The 12,057-nt window shown below is 43.5% G+C and overlaps 1 protein-coding gene across 1 annotated transcript in view; it reads left to right on the top strand.

The window, feature by feature from the left end:
- FGD3 (FYVE, RhoGEF and PH domain containing 3) overlaps nucleotides 1-12,057 on the top strand; it is a 129,343-nt gene that overhangs the window by 67,181 nt on the left and 50,105 nt on the right. The window contains exons 2-4 of the mRNA XM_068419829.1: nucleotides 1,831-2,001; nucleotides 9,037-9,205; nucleotides 10,373-10,970. Of these exons, the coding sequence (XP_068275930.1) occupies nucleotides 1,831-2,001; nucleotides 9,037-9,205; nucleotides 10,373-10,970 (938 nt within the window). The remainder of the gene's footprint in view (nucleotides 1-1,830; nucleotides 2,002-9,036; nucleotides 9,206-10,372; nucleotides 10,971-12,057) is intronic.

Below are 12,057 nucleotides of genomic sequence, written 5' to 3'. Positions count from 1 at the left end.
GTAATATTTTATGCTTATTTAAAAAAAATAAAATCTGTGTCGCTGTGGAAGTCTCTGCGTTGTGAGGCCAGCTCTCAGCTGATCTTCCCAAGCAGTCTGTATGGCTCCCATTTCAAAGCCTTTATTCAAAAGGTCACATCCTGGTTTAATACCATTACTATAAACCCAGGATAATTTAGTTGATGTGGATGGAGGTGCTTGTCATTGCAGTTTTTTGATCTTAATAGAAATCTGGCCAAGGGTAGGTTGCATTTGTGAAGCTAATGCCGTGTTCTTGAGCACATCACAGGAACGTGAAGATTGATTTTTTTCACATTTAGATGAATCCTTTCTACATGGCGCAGGTCGCCTCGCACTCCAGCAAGATGCTGGTAGTTTCAGCTAGTCCGCTTTAAATTGGGAATATGGAAAGAATGTTTGTCATGTTTTCTTTGCCCCTTTTTTTTATGGATTAGTGTTCAAGTTTCTACATTTGATACGTTTTCCACTTCTCAGTACCGCCAGAAGCATATATATTCATATGCAGCAATTTTAAACCACAGTCCTTTTTAAACTCTTTTTTTTTTGCCTCCTTATGACACACTAGTAAAGCTGGCGTGAGGTTTTCCTGTAGCTGTAGGCTTGCCACAAGTCCAAAAAAACCCCCACTCAAAAAATGCAGTATCCACTATGTGAGAGTGGATATATGAGTTGATTTCCACAGTGCCCACAGAAATGAATCAAGAATGTTAAATTAAAAGACAAACAAACATATTAATCACTTCTTTCTCTGTTTTCCCACTGGATCGTATCTTAATGGCATCTTCTAGACCAGAGCCTTTTGAAGGAAAGAAGAGACTGGACATGGCACTTAGTGCCATGGTCTAGTTGACATGGTGGTGTCAGGGCAATGGTTGGACTCAATGATCCCAGAGGGCTCTTCCAACCTGGTTGATTCTGTGATTCTGTGAAGGAATGTTACTATTTTATGTAAGGATGAATAATAAACAGCGGTAAAATGCAGCCTGAATCATTAAATCTCGTGAAGGAATGGCGCTTGTACCACTCCCCCCACGTGGGACACGGTTCTAATTCACCCTAGCTTAGGTGTAGTTCACCAAATAACATCACGATGTATGCTGGGGCTCTTGTATTTCTGTTTGGAGAAATCGTTTTGAAATTGGTTTTGTCTTTTATATTTACTCTTTTATGTTGGGTGTCCATAGTAAAGAAGTAGGTAATTAATTAGCTAATTAATAAATCTCAGAGGTGACCATATTGCAGTCTACAACTACCTGAAGGGAGGTTCTAGTGAAGTGGGAGTTGGCCTCTTCTCCTGGGCAACTAGCGATAGGACAAGAGGACACAGCCTCAAGCTTCGCCAGGGGAGGTTCAGGTTGGACATTAGGAAGCATTTCTTCTCAGCAAGGGTCATTAGCCATTGGAAGGGGCTGCCCAGGGAGGTGGTGGAGTCACCATCTCTGGAGGGGTTTAAGAAAAGCCTGGACATGGCACTTAGTGCCATGGTCTAGTTGCCATGGTGGTGTCAGGGCAATGATTGGACTCGATGATCCCAGAGGTCTCTTCCAGCCTGGTTGATTCTGTGATTCTGTGAATTACAGATAAGATTACCGAAATTCCGGCTGCCTTCCCAGCCAGCTAGTTTGACGGGATTATTAAGGCTGGATATATTGGCTGCAATAACTTGTGAGTGAATGGCTCACCCTGTTCTACCCTGCTCCCTTTCCTCAGGAGCTTGGATGAGTGGTATGCTTCTAGGAGTAGCCCAAATTTTCTTCAAGATTAATAGCATGAACAAAACATTAACTTTTTTTTTCCTCCCTCCCTCAGGTTGCCCTTGTTCTCCTTTTCAAATCAAATGTCACATTGATTCAAATCCAGTGTTGGAAGCGTGTGGGGAACTGCAGCACATCAGCCCGGCGCAATGTATCCATCAAACTGGAAGGAAGCCCAAAACCAAAGCTCCGCTGGCCAAAATGCATCCTCTGCAGAAACCCCAAGGCAAGTGGCTTTGTCCTTCTAGCAGTTGTACAAGCTTCTGTCGCACGTGAAGTGTAATATTTTTAAATGAATTGTTTTAATTTTAGGTCACAGCAAAATAGTTATTTTTATGTTCTAAGGTTCAACTACAGCTGGTAGGGTTTTATTTTCTTTTTTTCCAATGTTTGATAACCTCTTAGGGAAACCTTGTAGAATAAATTGATTCAGGAATAACAAATTACTTATCTTGTCAATTTGTATTTCCCGCACTGTTGTTATACCTCATGCAGCTGTGAAGTGTAAGTTTAATTTACCAATATTGTTTTCATTCTTTATTATTATTTTTTAAAGTATTTAGGTAAGAATAGCTTATTGTTTAAACGTGGTCTGTTTTCCATTTATTGTAACGTCCGTGCATAGCAACAGGAAATATCTAAATGGAACAAATGTATTTTAAAAATGAGAAATAGAAGCTAAACCGGTCACATGCAAGGGTAGCATGTGGGCTGTGGTAATTCCACAGACCTGCCAGACTCATGGTCAAATAGGTGGCAGTCCCAAAGTATGGTAGAAGAGAAGCCAGGAAGAAGCGTGTTCCAGCTGGTCTCCAGGCAGGTCTTCTGGTCTCCCCAGGCTTCCTAAAACTTCCAAAGGCTAAAACAAGACTGCAGTAAATGTCTTGAAAGAGGATAAATTGTTTTCATGTTTCTCCATCAGTGAACTGACACATGGTCTCTCTTTTAATGTCAGTTTGTCAAGTGCCTCCACTGCCACCACCCCCTGCTTTGTAGAGTTGGTTAAAATGTTGTATATAGTGGGTGCTTGCCTTAAGGGGATTGTGGATGCAGAAAGCACATCCTTTGAGAGGCGTTTGGAACAAAGGAGGCTGAGCTTGAAGAAGACACTAAGTTCATAAACTAAAATTTTGTTTTAAGAAGCATGTCCCTGTGATAGACGGTGATTGTCATGTGAGGAAAAGATATTTTGGTCACCGTTAGGGTGTGTTGTACAAACTGAGCCTCTGCACCACCACCCCCTCCCAATTCAAATCCCTATACAAAAGCAATTTTCTGATATGCATTTAGCCTTAAACAACTACAATGAAAGCATCATATTCTGTGATTCTAGAAGTAGACCTTAAATGTTAAATTAATATACTAGTTCATGCTTGGAACATCTCACGAGGTCTGTGTATTTATGGAGCTTTCACCTTGAGGTCATGGCTGTCCAGGTGTAATTAGCGGGTGTTCCATGAATGTTAATAGTAACAATAAAAAGGAATAGCAGAAGTGTCTGTTCAGTAAGAAATGGACTGAATTGAGCTGGTGTAGATCCCGTGCTGTTGTGCTGATTGCACTGATTTCCAGTTACTGAGGACATAGCTTGTTTTGCATATGTAAGTATTTCAGAAAAGTTGGAGGGAACCTACTTAGCTTGATTCAAATCATGCTTAAAAGATACCCAGGTAGATTAGTAGAATCTATTTCCATCACTGAGATAGTTACTACTTCTTGCTGCTGCTCACACACATCCAAGCTCTCTCTCCTGTTACAGCCATAAGCTTAGAACCAAAGAAGTCAGTGCATCTTACTGGCTGGTTAATGCTCTGAGAAGGGTGGAAATTTGTTAACGAGGTGAAATAAACACCCAAAGGTAAAATGCTTTCTTGACTAGTTACTCTTGCTAATACTTTTTTGGACAGAACTCAGTTTGTTGGGCTTCTTGATGTCACTGTAGAAGTAGTCCAAGAAGAAAACAGGAGTCCCAATGAAAATTCCCATGAGAGACTGTTGCGTAGTACCCAATACTCAAAAATCAGCCCCCCTGATGTTGTCTCAGACTGAGCCAGGTTAACCAAAGCTACAAATCAGCACTACAAGTCTTGGTCATGGATGTGCCAAGTCATCTTCCTGAAAGACACTTCTTTGTCATAAATTTTAAACAATGATTTTATTATTTCACTTCTTTGCAGATCCTTTTAAAAAGTATTTTTAATATAATTAGCTTACATATGACTATAGCGAACGATACGTGCGATACTTTGCAAGGAAGGGAAGATGATACAGTTTTTTTCTCTTCACTTTTATTGACTTTGTGAATTTGAAACGGCTTTTCTCCCTTGTATAGTTCATTGATCTCCTCTTACTGTATCGGTTGTATACCCAGTAAAGAAAGGAAAACACTTCATGTCTCTCCAGGAAAATGAAATCATCAAAATTTTTAAAAAAAGTTATTTTTATTAAATTGACGGTATTGAAGTTGACACAGTAAACCATCCTTGCTTTCTCTTGGTGGCTGTGTCCAAAAAAAGTAGTTGTGACAGTGTGGTGCATTTCTTTGCAGCAGACACAAATCTTTCCTCAGTTTTTTGTTGGTATTTTTATGCAAGAACCTTTCTTCCCCCGGCTTTCTCCCTAGAGCTACATGGATGCCTCATTAAGGCCTGTTTCTGGTTGATTTGTTGGGTGGGATGTGCTGGCATCACCCCCTGAGGCTCCAGGAGCAGCTCTCTATCCCCACCCAAGGCTGTGCTCTTGGGTCATTTATTCTTTTTTTTGGATGTATTCACTTCCCAGGGGATAACTCTTCATAATCTGCTTCATCATGGGTATTTTTTTAGGTATCTTCTTGTCAAGGGACCTTAACTGAAGTAAGTAAATCCACAAGTGCGAATCACACCGCTTGAATTTCTCTTTCTTAGGTCCTCCCAGCTTTCCCAGCGAGTCACAACAGACCCACCACTGCTGGGGTGATTGACGGGAGTGCCTCCATCAAGTCACTAAGTGTGTTGTAACTAAGTGTCAAGTTACTAAGTGTGTTGACTGTTTGCATTACTGCAGAGGAGGCACTTGTGAGAGAGAAATTCATGGGCTGGGGGGGCTGAAGTAGTGCAGAGACTGAGATGCTCGTTTTGCAGTGAGGGAAGGGCCCTTATTCCCTGCTGTTCTGCAGACCGGGGGCCAAGCCTGGGCTGTACCTTCTCCCACATGTTAAACCTTGCCTTTCTCTTTTCTGGTTCTGTCACAGAATCACAGAATCAACCAGGTTGGAAGAGACCTCTGGGATCATCGAGTCCAACCATTGCCCTGACACCACCATGTCAACTAGACCATGGCACTAAGTGCCATGTCCAGTCTTTTCTTAAACCCCTCCAGAGATGGTGACTCCACCACCTCCCTGGGCAGCCCCTTCCAATGTCTAATAACCCTTTCTGTCCTGCTGCTTCTTGTTATTTCACTTGTTCCTTCCGCAATAAAGATTTTGTGTCTTGGTTTCTGCCTCCTCCAAATAGCCGTAGGCTGCTGTGTAAAACCTTCAGGAGGGGGAGGACTGGGGAAATACCATTCCAGCGCATGGCTTCAGCCTTCAGGTGCCACCTGAAATGTGCTCCGTAATGCTAATATCTCTTCCGTGCTGCTGGCTTGCTCTCTTTGAGTGGACTCTTCAATGGGTTAAAAACTGGCTGGATGGCCGAGTCCAGAGAGTGGTGGTGAATGGGGCAAAGGCCAACTGGCGGCCGGTCACTAGCGGTGTTCCCCAGGGCTCAGTTCTGGGGCCGGTGCTGTTCAATATCTTTATAGATGATCTAGACGTAGGGATTGAGTGCACCCTCAGCAAATTTGCAGATGACACCAAGCTGGGTGGGAGTGTCGATCTGCTGGAGGGTAGGAAGGCCCTACAGAGGGATCTGGACAGGTTGGATAGATGGGCCGAGACCAACAGTGTGAGGTTCAACAAGAACAAGTGCCGGGTCTTACACTTTGGCCACAACAACCCCCTGCAGCGCTACAGGCTGGGGGAGGAGTGGTTAGAGAGCGGCCCGGCGGAAAGAGACCTGGGGGTGCTGATCGACAGCCGGCTAAACATGAGCCAGCAGTGTGTCCAGGTGGCCAAGAAGGCCAATGGCATCCTGGCCTCTATTAGGAATAGTGTAGCCAGCCGGTCTAGGGAAGTGATCGTCCCTCTGTACTCGGCACTGGTGAGGCCGCACCTTGAATCCTGTGTCCAGTTCTGGGCCCTGCACTTCAAGAAAGATGTTGAGGTGTTGGAGCGAGTGCAGAGGAGGGCGACCAAGCTGGTGAAGGGTCTGGAGGGTCTGACCTACAAGGAACGGCTGAGGGAGCTGGGGGTGTTTAGCCTGGAGAAGAGGGGACTCAGAGGTGACCTTATTGCAGTCTACAACTACCTGAAGGGAGGTTGTAGTGAAGTGGGAGTTGGCCTCTTCTCCCAGGCAACTAGCGATAGGACAAGAGGACACAGCCTCAAGCTTCGCCAGGGGAGGTTCAGGTTGGACATTAGGAAGCATTTCTTCTCAGCAAGAGTCATTAGCCATTGGAAGGGGCTGCCCAGGGAGGTGGTGGAGTCACCATCTCTGGATGTGTTTAAGAAAAGACTGGACGTGGCACTTAGTGCCATGGTCTAGTTGCCATGGTGGTGTCAGGGCAACGGTTGGACTCGATGATCCCTGAGGGCTCTTCCAACCTGGCTGATCCTGTGATTCTGTGATTCTTTCCTCCAGCAGCTCACTTGTCTGTGTGCAGGACGGGCACTGGAAGCTGCATCCAGAGTTGTGCTGCTTAGTGACTGGGACCTGGAGTGAGAAAACAGTGTCCTTGTGGGCCGGGACTCGTGGAAGGTGGCTTCAGAGCGTGGGCAGGAGTTCTGCTTGGGCTCCCACGCTGGGTCCTGGATCCCTACCTGAAAACAGCACCTACTTTTTCCCTGGGGCTGACTGTTCGTTCAGTCCTAACGATGACGGCGCACACACACATAAGCTCCTCTAGTGTTGTTTGGTTTTAGTGTGCAGGTCTTTTGCTCACTCTTTTGTAGAAGTCTGAAATGGTTTTGAGTTTAAAAGTCTGTGTTGTGACAAGTAACGCCGCATCCTTGTGAGTTCTGAATGTAGGCTTTGTGTGTCAGCTCTGGAGTAGGCATCTGGTGTGGTTTAAATTTTGCTTCTTAAGTAGCGCTTGATAAGGTCAGTGGCTTTGGTGCTGGTGTCTCCATTTCTGAAAATTATTTCAGTAAATTAAAAATCAGAGCTAATAAAAGTATTTTCCTCCTTCCTTTTTGTCCAGTGCAGAGTGTGTTGTCTCAGGTGATTCAGGTGGAGTCCACCAACAGGAAAGATATAAAATGTTTCCATGGACAGCAGTGACACCCACTGCTGTGAGTGCGAACGCTTTGGCAGAGAAATTCCGAGTGTTGCGTGCCAGTCTGAAACGATGAAGGGCCTGACAGGGGATGTGGGGTAGGTGCTGGCCTCCCTGCCTGCTGCATTCTACACCTTCTGTAAAGAGCCTCGAGCTTGACTTTTCTGGCCAGATGAGCCAGACGGCTGCGTCAATACTTTTTTTTTAGGTTTTGTTTTAGTTTTTACAAGGAGAAATGTGGCCGGGCACTCACTGATCACGTGGCGTGCAAGTGAAAACCTGGTGAGCAAAACATAGAGCTCCACCACCCCATTTATATGGAGGAGGATTTTCTTTTCCTGCTTACCTGTTGTTCCTATGCAAGATAGGTTTTGTGGTGGTGTTTTCAAAATTGAACTATAACACCTTTATTTTAAGATAGGAATTCCAGATGTTTTTGGAGACTGGGCAAATCAGTCCTTTTATAGCAAGTGTTCCATTAAAGCTCAAATCCTTAGAAGATTTGATTTTATTCTTTGGTGCTGAAATAAACTCAGTAATGTAGGTAGTTTAAAATCTGACCTATAGTCAGAGCTCAAAAAGTCTTTAAGAGTCCTTCATCACTGACCTCAGACACCGACCGTCCGTAGCAGCTCCCCGTGCGCTGGAGCAGGGAGGACGTCTGGGCTGATGTGGAGCTTAGAACAGATGCAGAACCTTCTGCAGGGTAGGGACAACAGGACCTGGCTTTTTGGGTGCATATGCCTCCGTTTAGTCTCCTAAAGAAAGGAACCCTGAAGTTACATTCAGAACAGCTGCTAATTAAAGCTCCATTTCAATGTTTACATCACATTATGCTGATGTGCCATATGGACCATTTAAAAATTGGAAATGCTTGAAATAAATTCTTCTTGAAAATGTTAAGACAACACGTATTTAGAGGTTCCTCATTTGATGTGTTAACTCTTTAGAGAGTTTAGACCAGAGGGGATACTTGGCAGTGCCACTCCGAGTACCGTGCGCTTTGGGCGTAGTCGCGCGGTCGCTTTTCCTACCTTCCAGTGTCGGGTCTGCCTGTGTGAGGTTGCTTTCACTGTATGAAACTATAACAGCACGTGAACCTGTTGCCATGGGTTACCGCTTGCGTATTTCCAAAACCATTTACTCTGCAATCAATATAAGGTCTGAATAAATTTTTTAAAATTACATTACATTTAAATTACATTAAATTTTTTTTAAATACTGTAGTAAACTTTTTACCTTCACCTCCTAGTGAATCCTTAAGCAGAATGTGTACGTTCTTACAGTGTGTGTTTTATTTATATCGTATATAACTCAATGTAGAACCAAAAGAGGAAGGAAATTTATGAAGACTACACCACAGAAGAGATGGGGGAGGGAGAATGAAAGGAAGAAAAACTATTATGTTCTGCCTGTGGCGTTTTTGACCAAGCAAACACAAGGCACTGAAATCCATGTGGGATTGTTTTTTGGTGGTTTGTTTGGCGTTGTTTTTTTTTTTTCCCCAGTGTAAGAGATTCAACAGAGTGCCTGAGTTTTGAAAAGTCGTGGGAGGGGAAACTCGTTAGTGTGATTGAGATGGCGAGCACATTTGCAAAAACGACGTGTGAGCTGTGCATCCTGTTTGGTAACAAGGAAGCGGTGAAGTTCTGCGAGCCGCTTGGTTTGTTAACACGTCTGATACGGCTGTAGAAACACAACATAGGAGCCCATCGTTTTTCTTTAGCGTACAGCAGCTTGCTTTGGTGTCAGAAATCCTTTGGGACTGCACTTGTGCAGTTTATAAAGGGTGGTGAAAGAATGGATACCCATCGTTCTGCGTTGAGCGCTTGGATTTTGTTCCCAGTTTAGGATAAAGAAGATGGAGATTTACCCTCCCGTTTTTTCCCCTCTCTTTTATTAGTACCTCCTAAGCCTGTCCATCTCAAACCTGGGCAGGAAAGAATTCCTCCTGCACCTTCGCGGCCTTTGCCAGCGGATCCCAAGTCGTCAAGGAGCTTAGCACCTGGAGAGGAAGAAATACCGATATCAGCAGGAGTCAACACGCTCATTGAGAAATTTGAAAGTATTAGGTAAATATGGCTTTGTGAGATCTGCTCTGATCTTCCTTCTCTGCATTTTGAACTTAGAATATAACAATAGAAACCAATTGTAATTATCATGCAGAAACTCCTCTAGGGATGTTTTCTACTGGAAGTGCAAAACTTGACTGACTACACGATGGGTTTTTTGGGTTTGGGTTTTGTTTTTTTTATGAAAGCATGTATTTGAGTGACTTTTAGTTTGTAACATACAGTTTTTCGTAAGGAGCTCAAGACCTGCTGAATTTGGTAAGCATTCTACTAGGAACAAGTAGCCCTGAGTCTGCTTGCAATAAGTTGACTTGATGTCAGGATTGGTTTTTGCATAATAGGAACTTGATTATTGTGATATAAAATAATGGAGTTTTCTGTCTAAGATTCAGTGAACATCAGACATACTGTTAGCTTGCTTCTGGCAGGCAGGGGAGAGTTAAGTCATGATGTACTGTGAAACAACATCATGGAGAACAGCGTTTCCTCTGAAACGTTATGTGTAAGAGACATTAAGTAGGGTAAAATACATGTATTTTGCTGTAATACCAGCTCATTTTACAAACACATGAAAACTGTCTGAAAACCAAATCTGCCTGATGGAGCTAAGTGATTTTTTTCATGAAGAGGGAGATGGAGACAGAGACACCGTATTGTGCCTTGGGGTGTATTATCACCTGGCTGAATCTGGTAAGGTGTCTTTCAAAAAGAAAAAGCCGTGCCTTCTTGTGCTTCAAAAACATCCTCTCTCTGGCAGAAAATACCTTGCCCTGAAGGCTTTGTTCTGTTGAAGAACGTGAGTTCCTGTTTAAACAAACCCACAACCAAATGCTTCTTTTAAAAGATGATTCCTCCCTCCCCAAACCTTCAAACCAGACTGGTCTTCAACGCAACGTGGAGAGTATTAAAGGCCTGGGATTCTAATGGTGCCATTTGGGTAAAACTTATGGCTAGGGCTGTTAATTTTCTTTAACACCCCTAACAAGGGGTGGTGTGTTTTTATCTGAGATTGTTGGGGGAATATTACTACAGCAATGTGCACACACTTGTAAGGTGGGTGCAATACAACTCGAATCAAATGATGATCAAGCCCTCTTTCCTTTGGGGCACTTTTGAAACCTCTGAGTGTTAATATAAATGACTGTGGTGCTCTCTCTTCACCCGCAGGCAACCTGTACATGTCCTTCAAAGAAACCAGCTAAATTTAGCTCTTAAGATGGAACCTGGCCTGGACTCATCCAAACAACCGAGCTCGTGTGACTGTGACGTGGTGGCTTCCAGCGGCTCTTCCACCAATGAAAAAAGTGAACCGGATGAAAACGAGCCAGACGTCCCATGCAGCGCGGATCTATCTCACACAGACATAATGAAAATTAAAGAGCTAAGCATAGGCGATAACAAAAGCCATGAAGACTGTACTGCTGTGACTGTGAGCAAAGAGCCTTCTGGAGAGCTTGGCAATAAAGACTCCACTGCAGAACTGAACGGTAATGGTAAAATTCCCAACAGAGACAGTGGCATCGACAGCCCTTCTTGTAGCGTGGCAGGGGAAACTTTCCCCAGCGAAGACAGTGCAGAGCAAAAGAAGCCCAGCGTGGCTGGGAACCCAGGGGAGATGGAACCTGACAAAAAGGGCACCAAGCCTTCCTCTGCGGAGCAGAAGAGAGACTCCACTCAGGATGAAGACAGTGACATTGATGAAGGAAGCAGCGAGGAACAAGAGACAGCAGAAGTGCCAAAGTTAGAATATTTGGATGTAAACAAGGTAAGGGAGCTTGTTACTTACGATTAAGTGCTCTGAAACCAGTTCCTGACACTGGCCAGAGATCCCTTGCATCACTTTCATCTGTTGTTTGGGTTTTTTGTTTGGTTGGTTTTGTCAAAGGATCATGACAGTCATTACAATTTCCTGCTTGATGCAGGTTGTAGCTTGTTAGCGAACTAGACAGTATCTTTTAGAAAGGTTCCCAGTCTTGATTTAAAAGGTTTCATATAAGAGAATCCATCACAGCCAGAGCTTGTTAAAATGTAAGTGCTTTTGTGGGTAAAGGCTCGCACCTTGTGTTTCTTGTTTGGATCAGTCTGGGTTCAGCTTCTAGTTGTTAGATCATGTTGTTTTCAGTGGGGCTCCATGATATGCAGGGGGCTAATTGGGTCTTGCAGGGTCAGGGCCTTGTGTCCTAGAAGCATGTGCTTGATGGAAATCTCTTCTAACAGCATTTTTTTTTTTTTTTTTTTACCCAAAGCCTGTGCTTCTATTGGTGTGACTACTTGTGAGTGCAAAGAAGTTGTTTTGAGGGTAGTTATATCAAATTACTCTTCAGGAAACTAGCTAGAAGAGATTTTCTGTTGAACCCAGAGTAATGTAGTCCAGGCTGTTGTGTATTTGCTGCAGCTGTATAAGATTAATGACAGATTCCTTTCATTATCTGTTTATCAAGACAGTTATTTTTAGAGATAGTGATGATAGAATGGGTTAGATTTTTCCAGAAAAAGAAAACAGAAGATGCTTTGAGCAAAATGTCTGCAAAATATTCCACTTTTTGTTTGGTGGGGTTTTTTGTTTGTGTTTGGAGGTGTCTTGGGCTTTTTTCTTTTTCCCCCTCAGCCATCATGACAGTAAAGTTAATACACTGGATTTTTGTTTTTTTTTAAAGAACATGATGAGCAGTAGCAGCTAATGAACTGTAGCTAGTGAACTGTAGCGTTCACACTCCAGTTTGTGCTAATTGGGTGGTTCTGTTGAAATCACCAAATATATCCTGATTTGTGTATGTCAAGAGCTTGTCCCTTGGGAAACGTGGCAGTTAAAACTCATTCAGTAGCTTCTGGGTCAAATTGCCCAGTGACAA

Source organism: Nyctibius grandis, chromosome 29 (genome assembly GCF_013368605.1).
Source record: "Nyctibius grandis isolate bNycGra1 chromosome 29, bNycGra1.pri, whole genome shotgun sequence".
NCBI lineage: Eukaryota > Metazoa > Chordata > Aves > Nyctibiiformes > Nyctibiidae > Nyctibius > Nyctibius grandis.
This window is presented reverse-complemented; position numbering and strand designations above follow the sequence as displayed.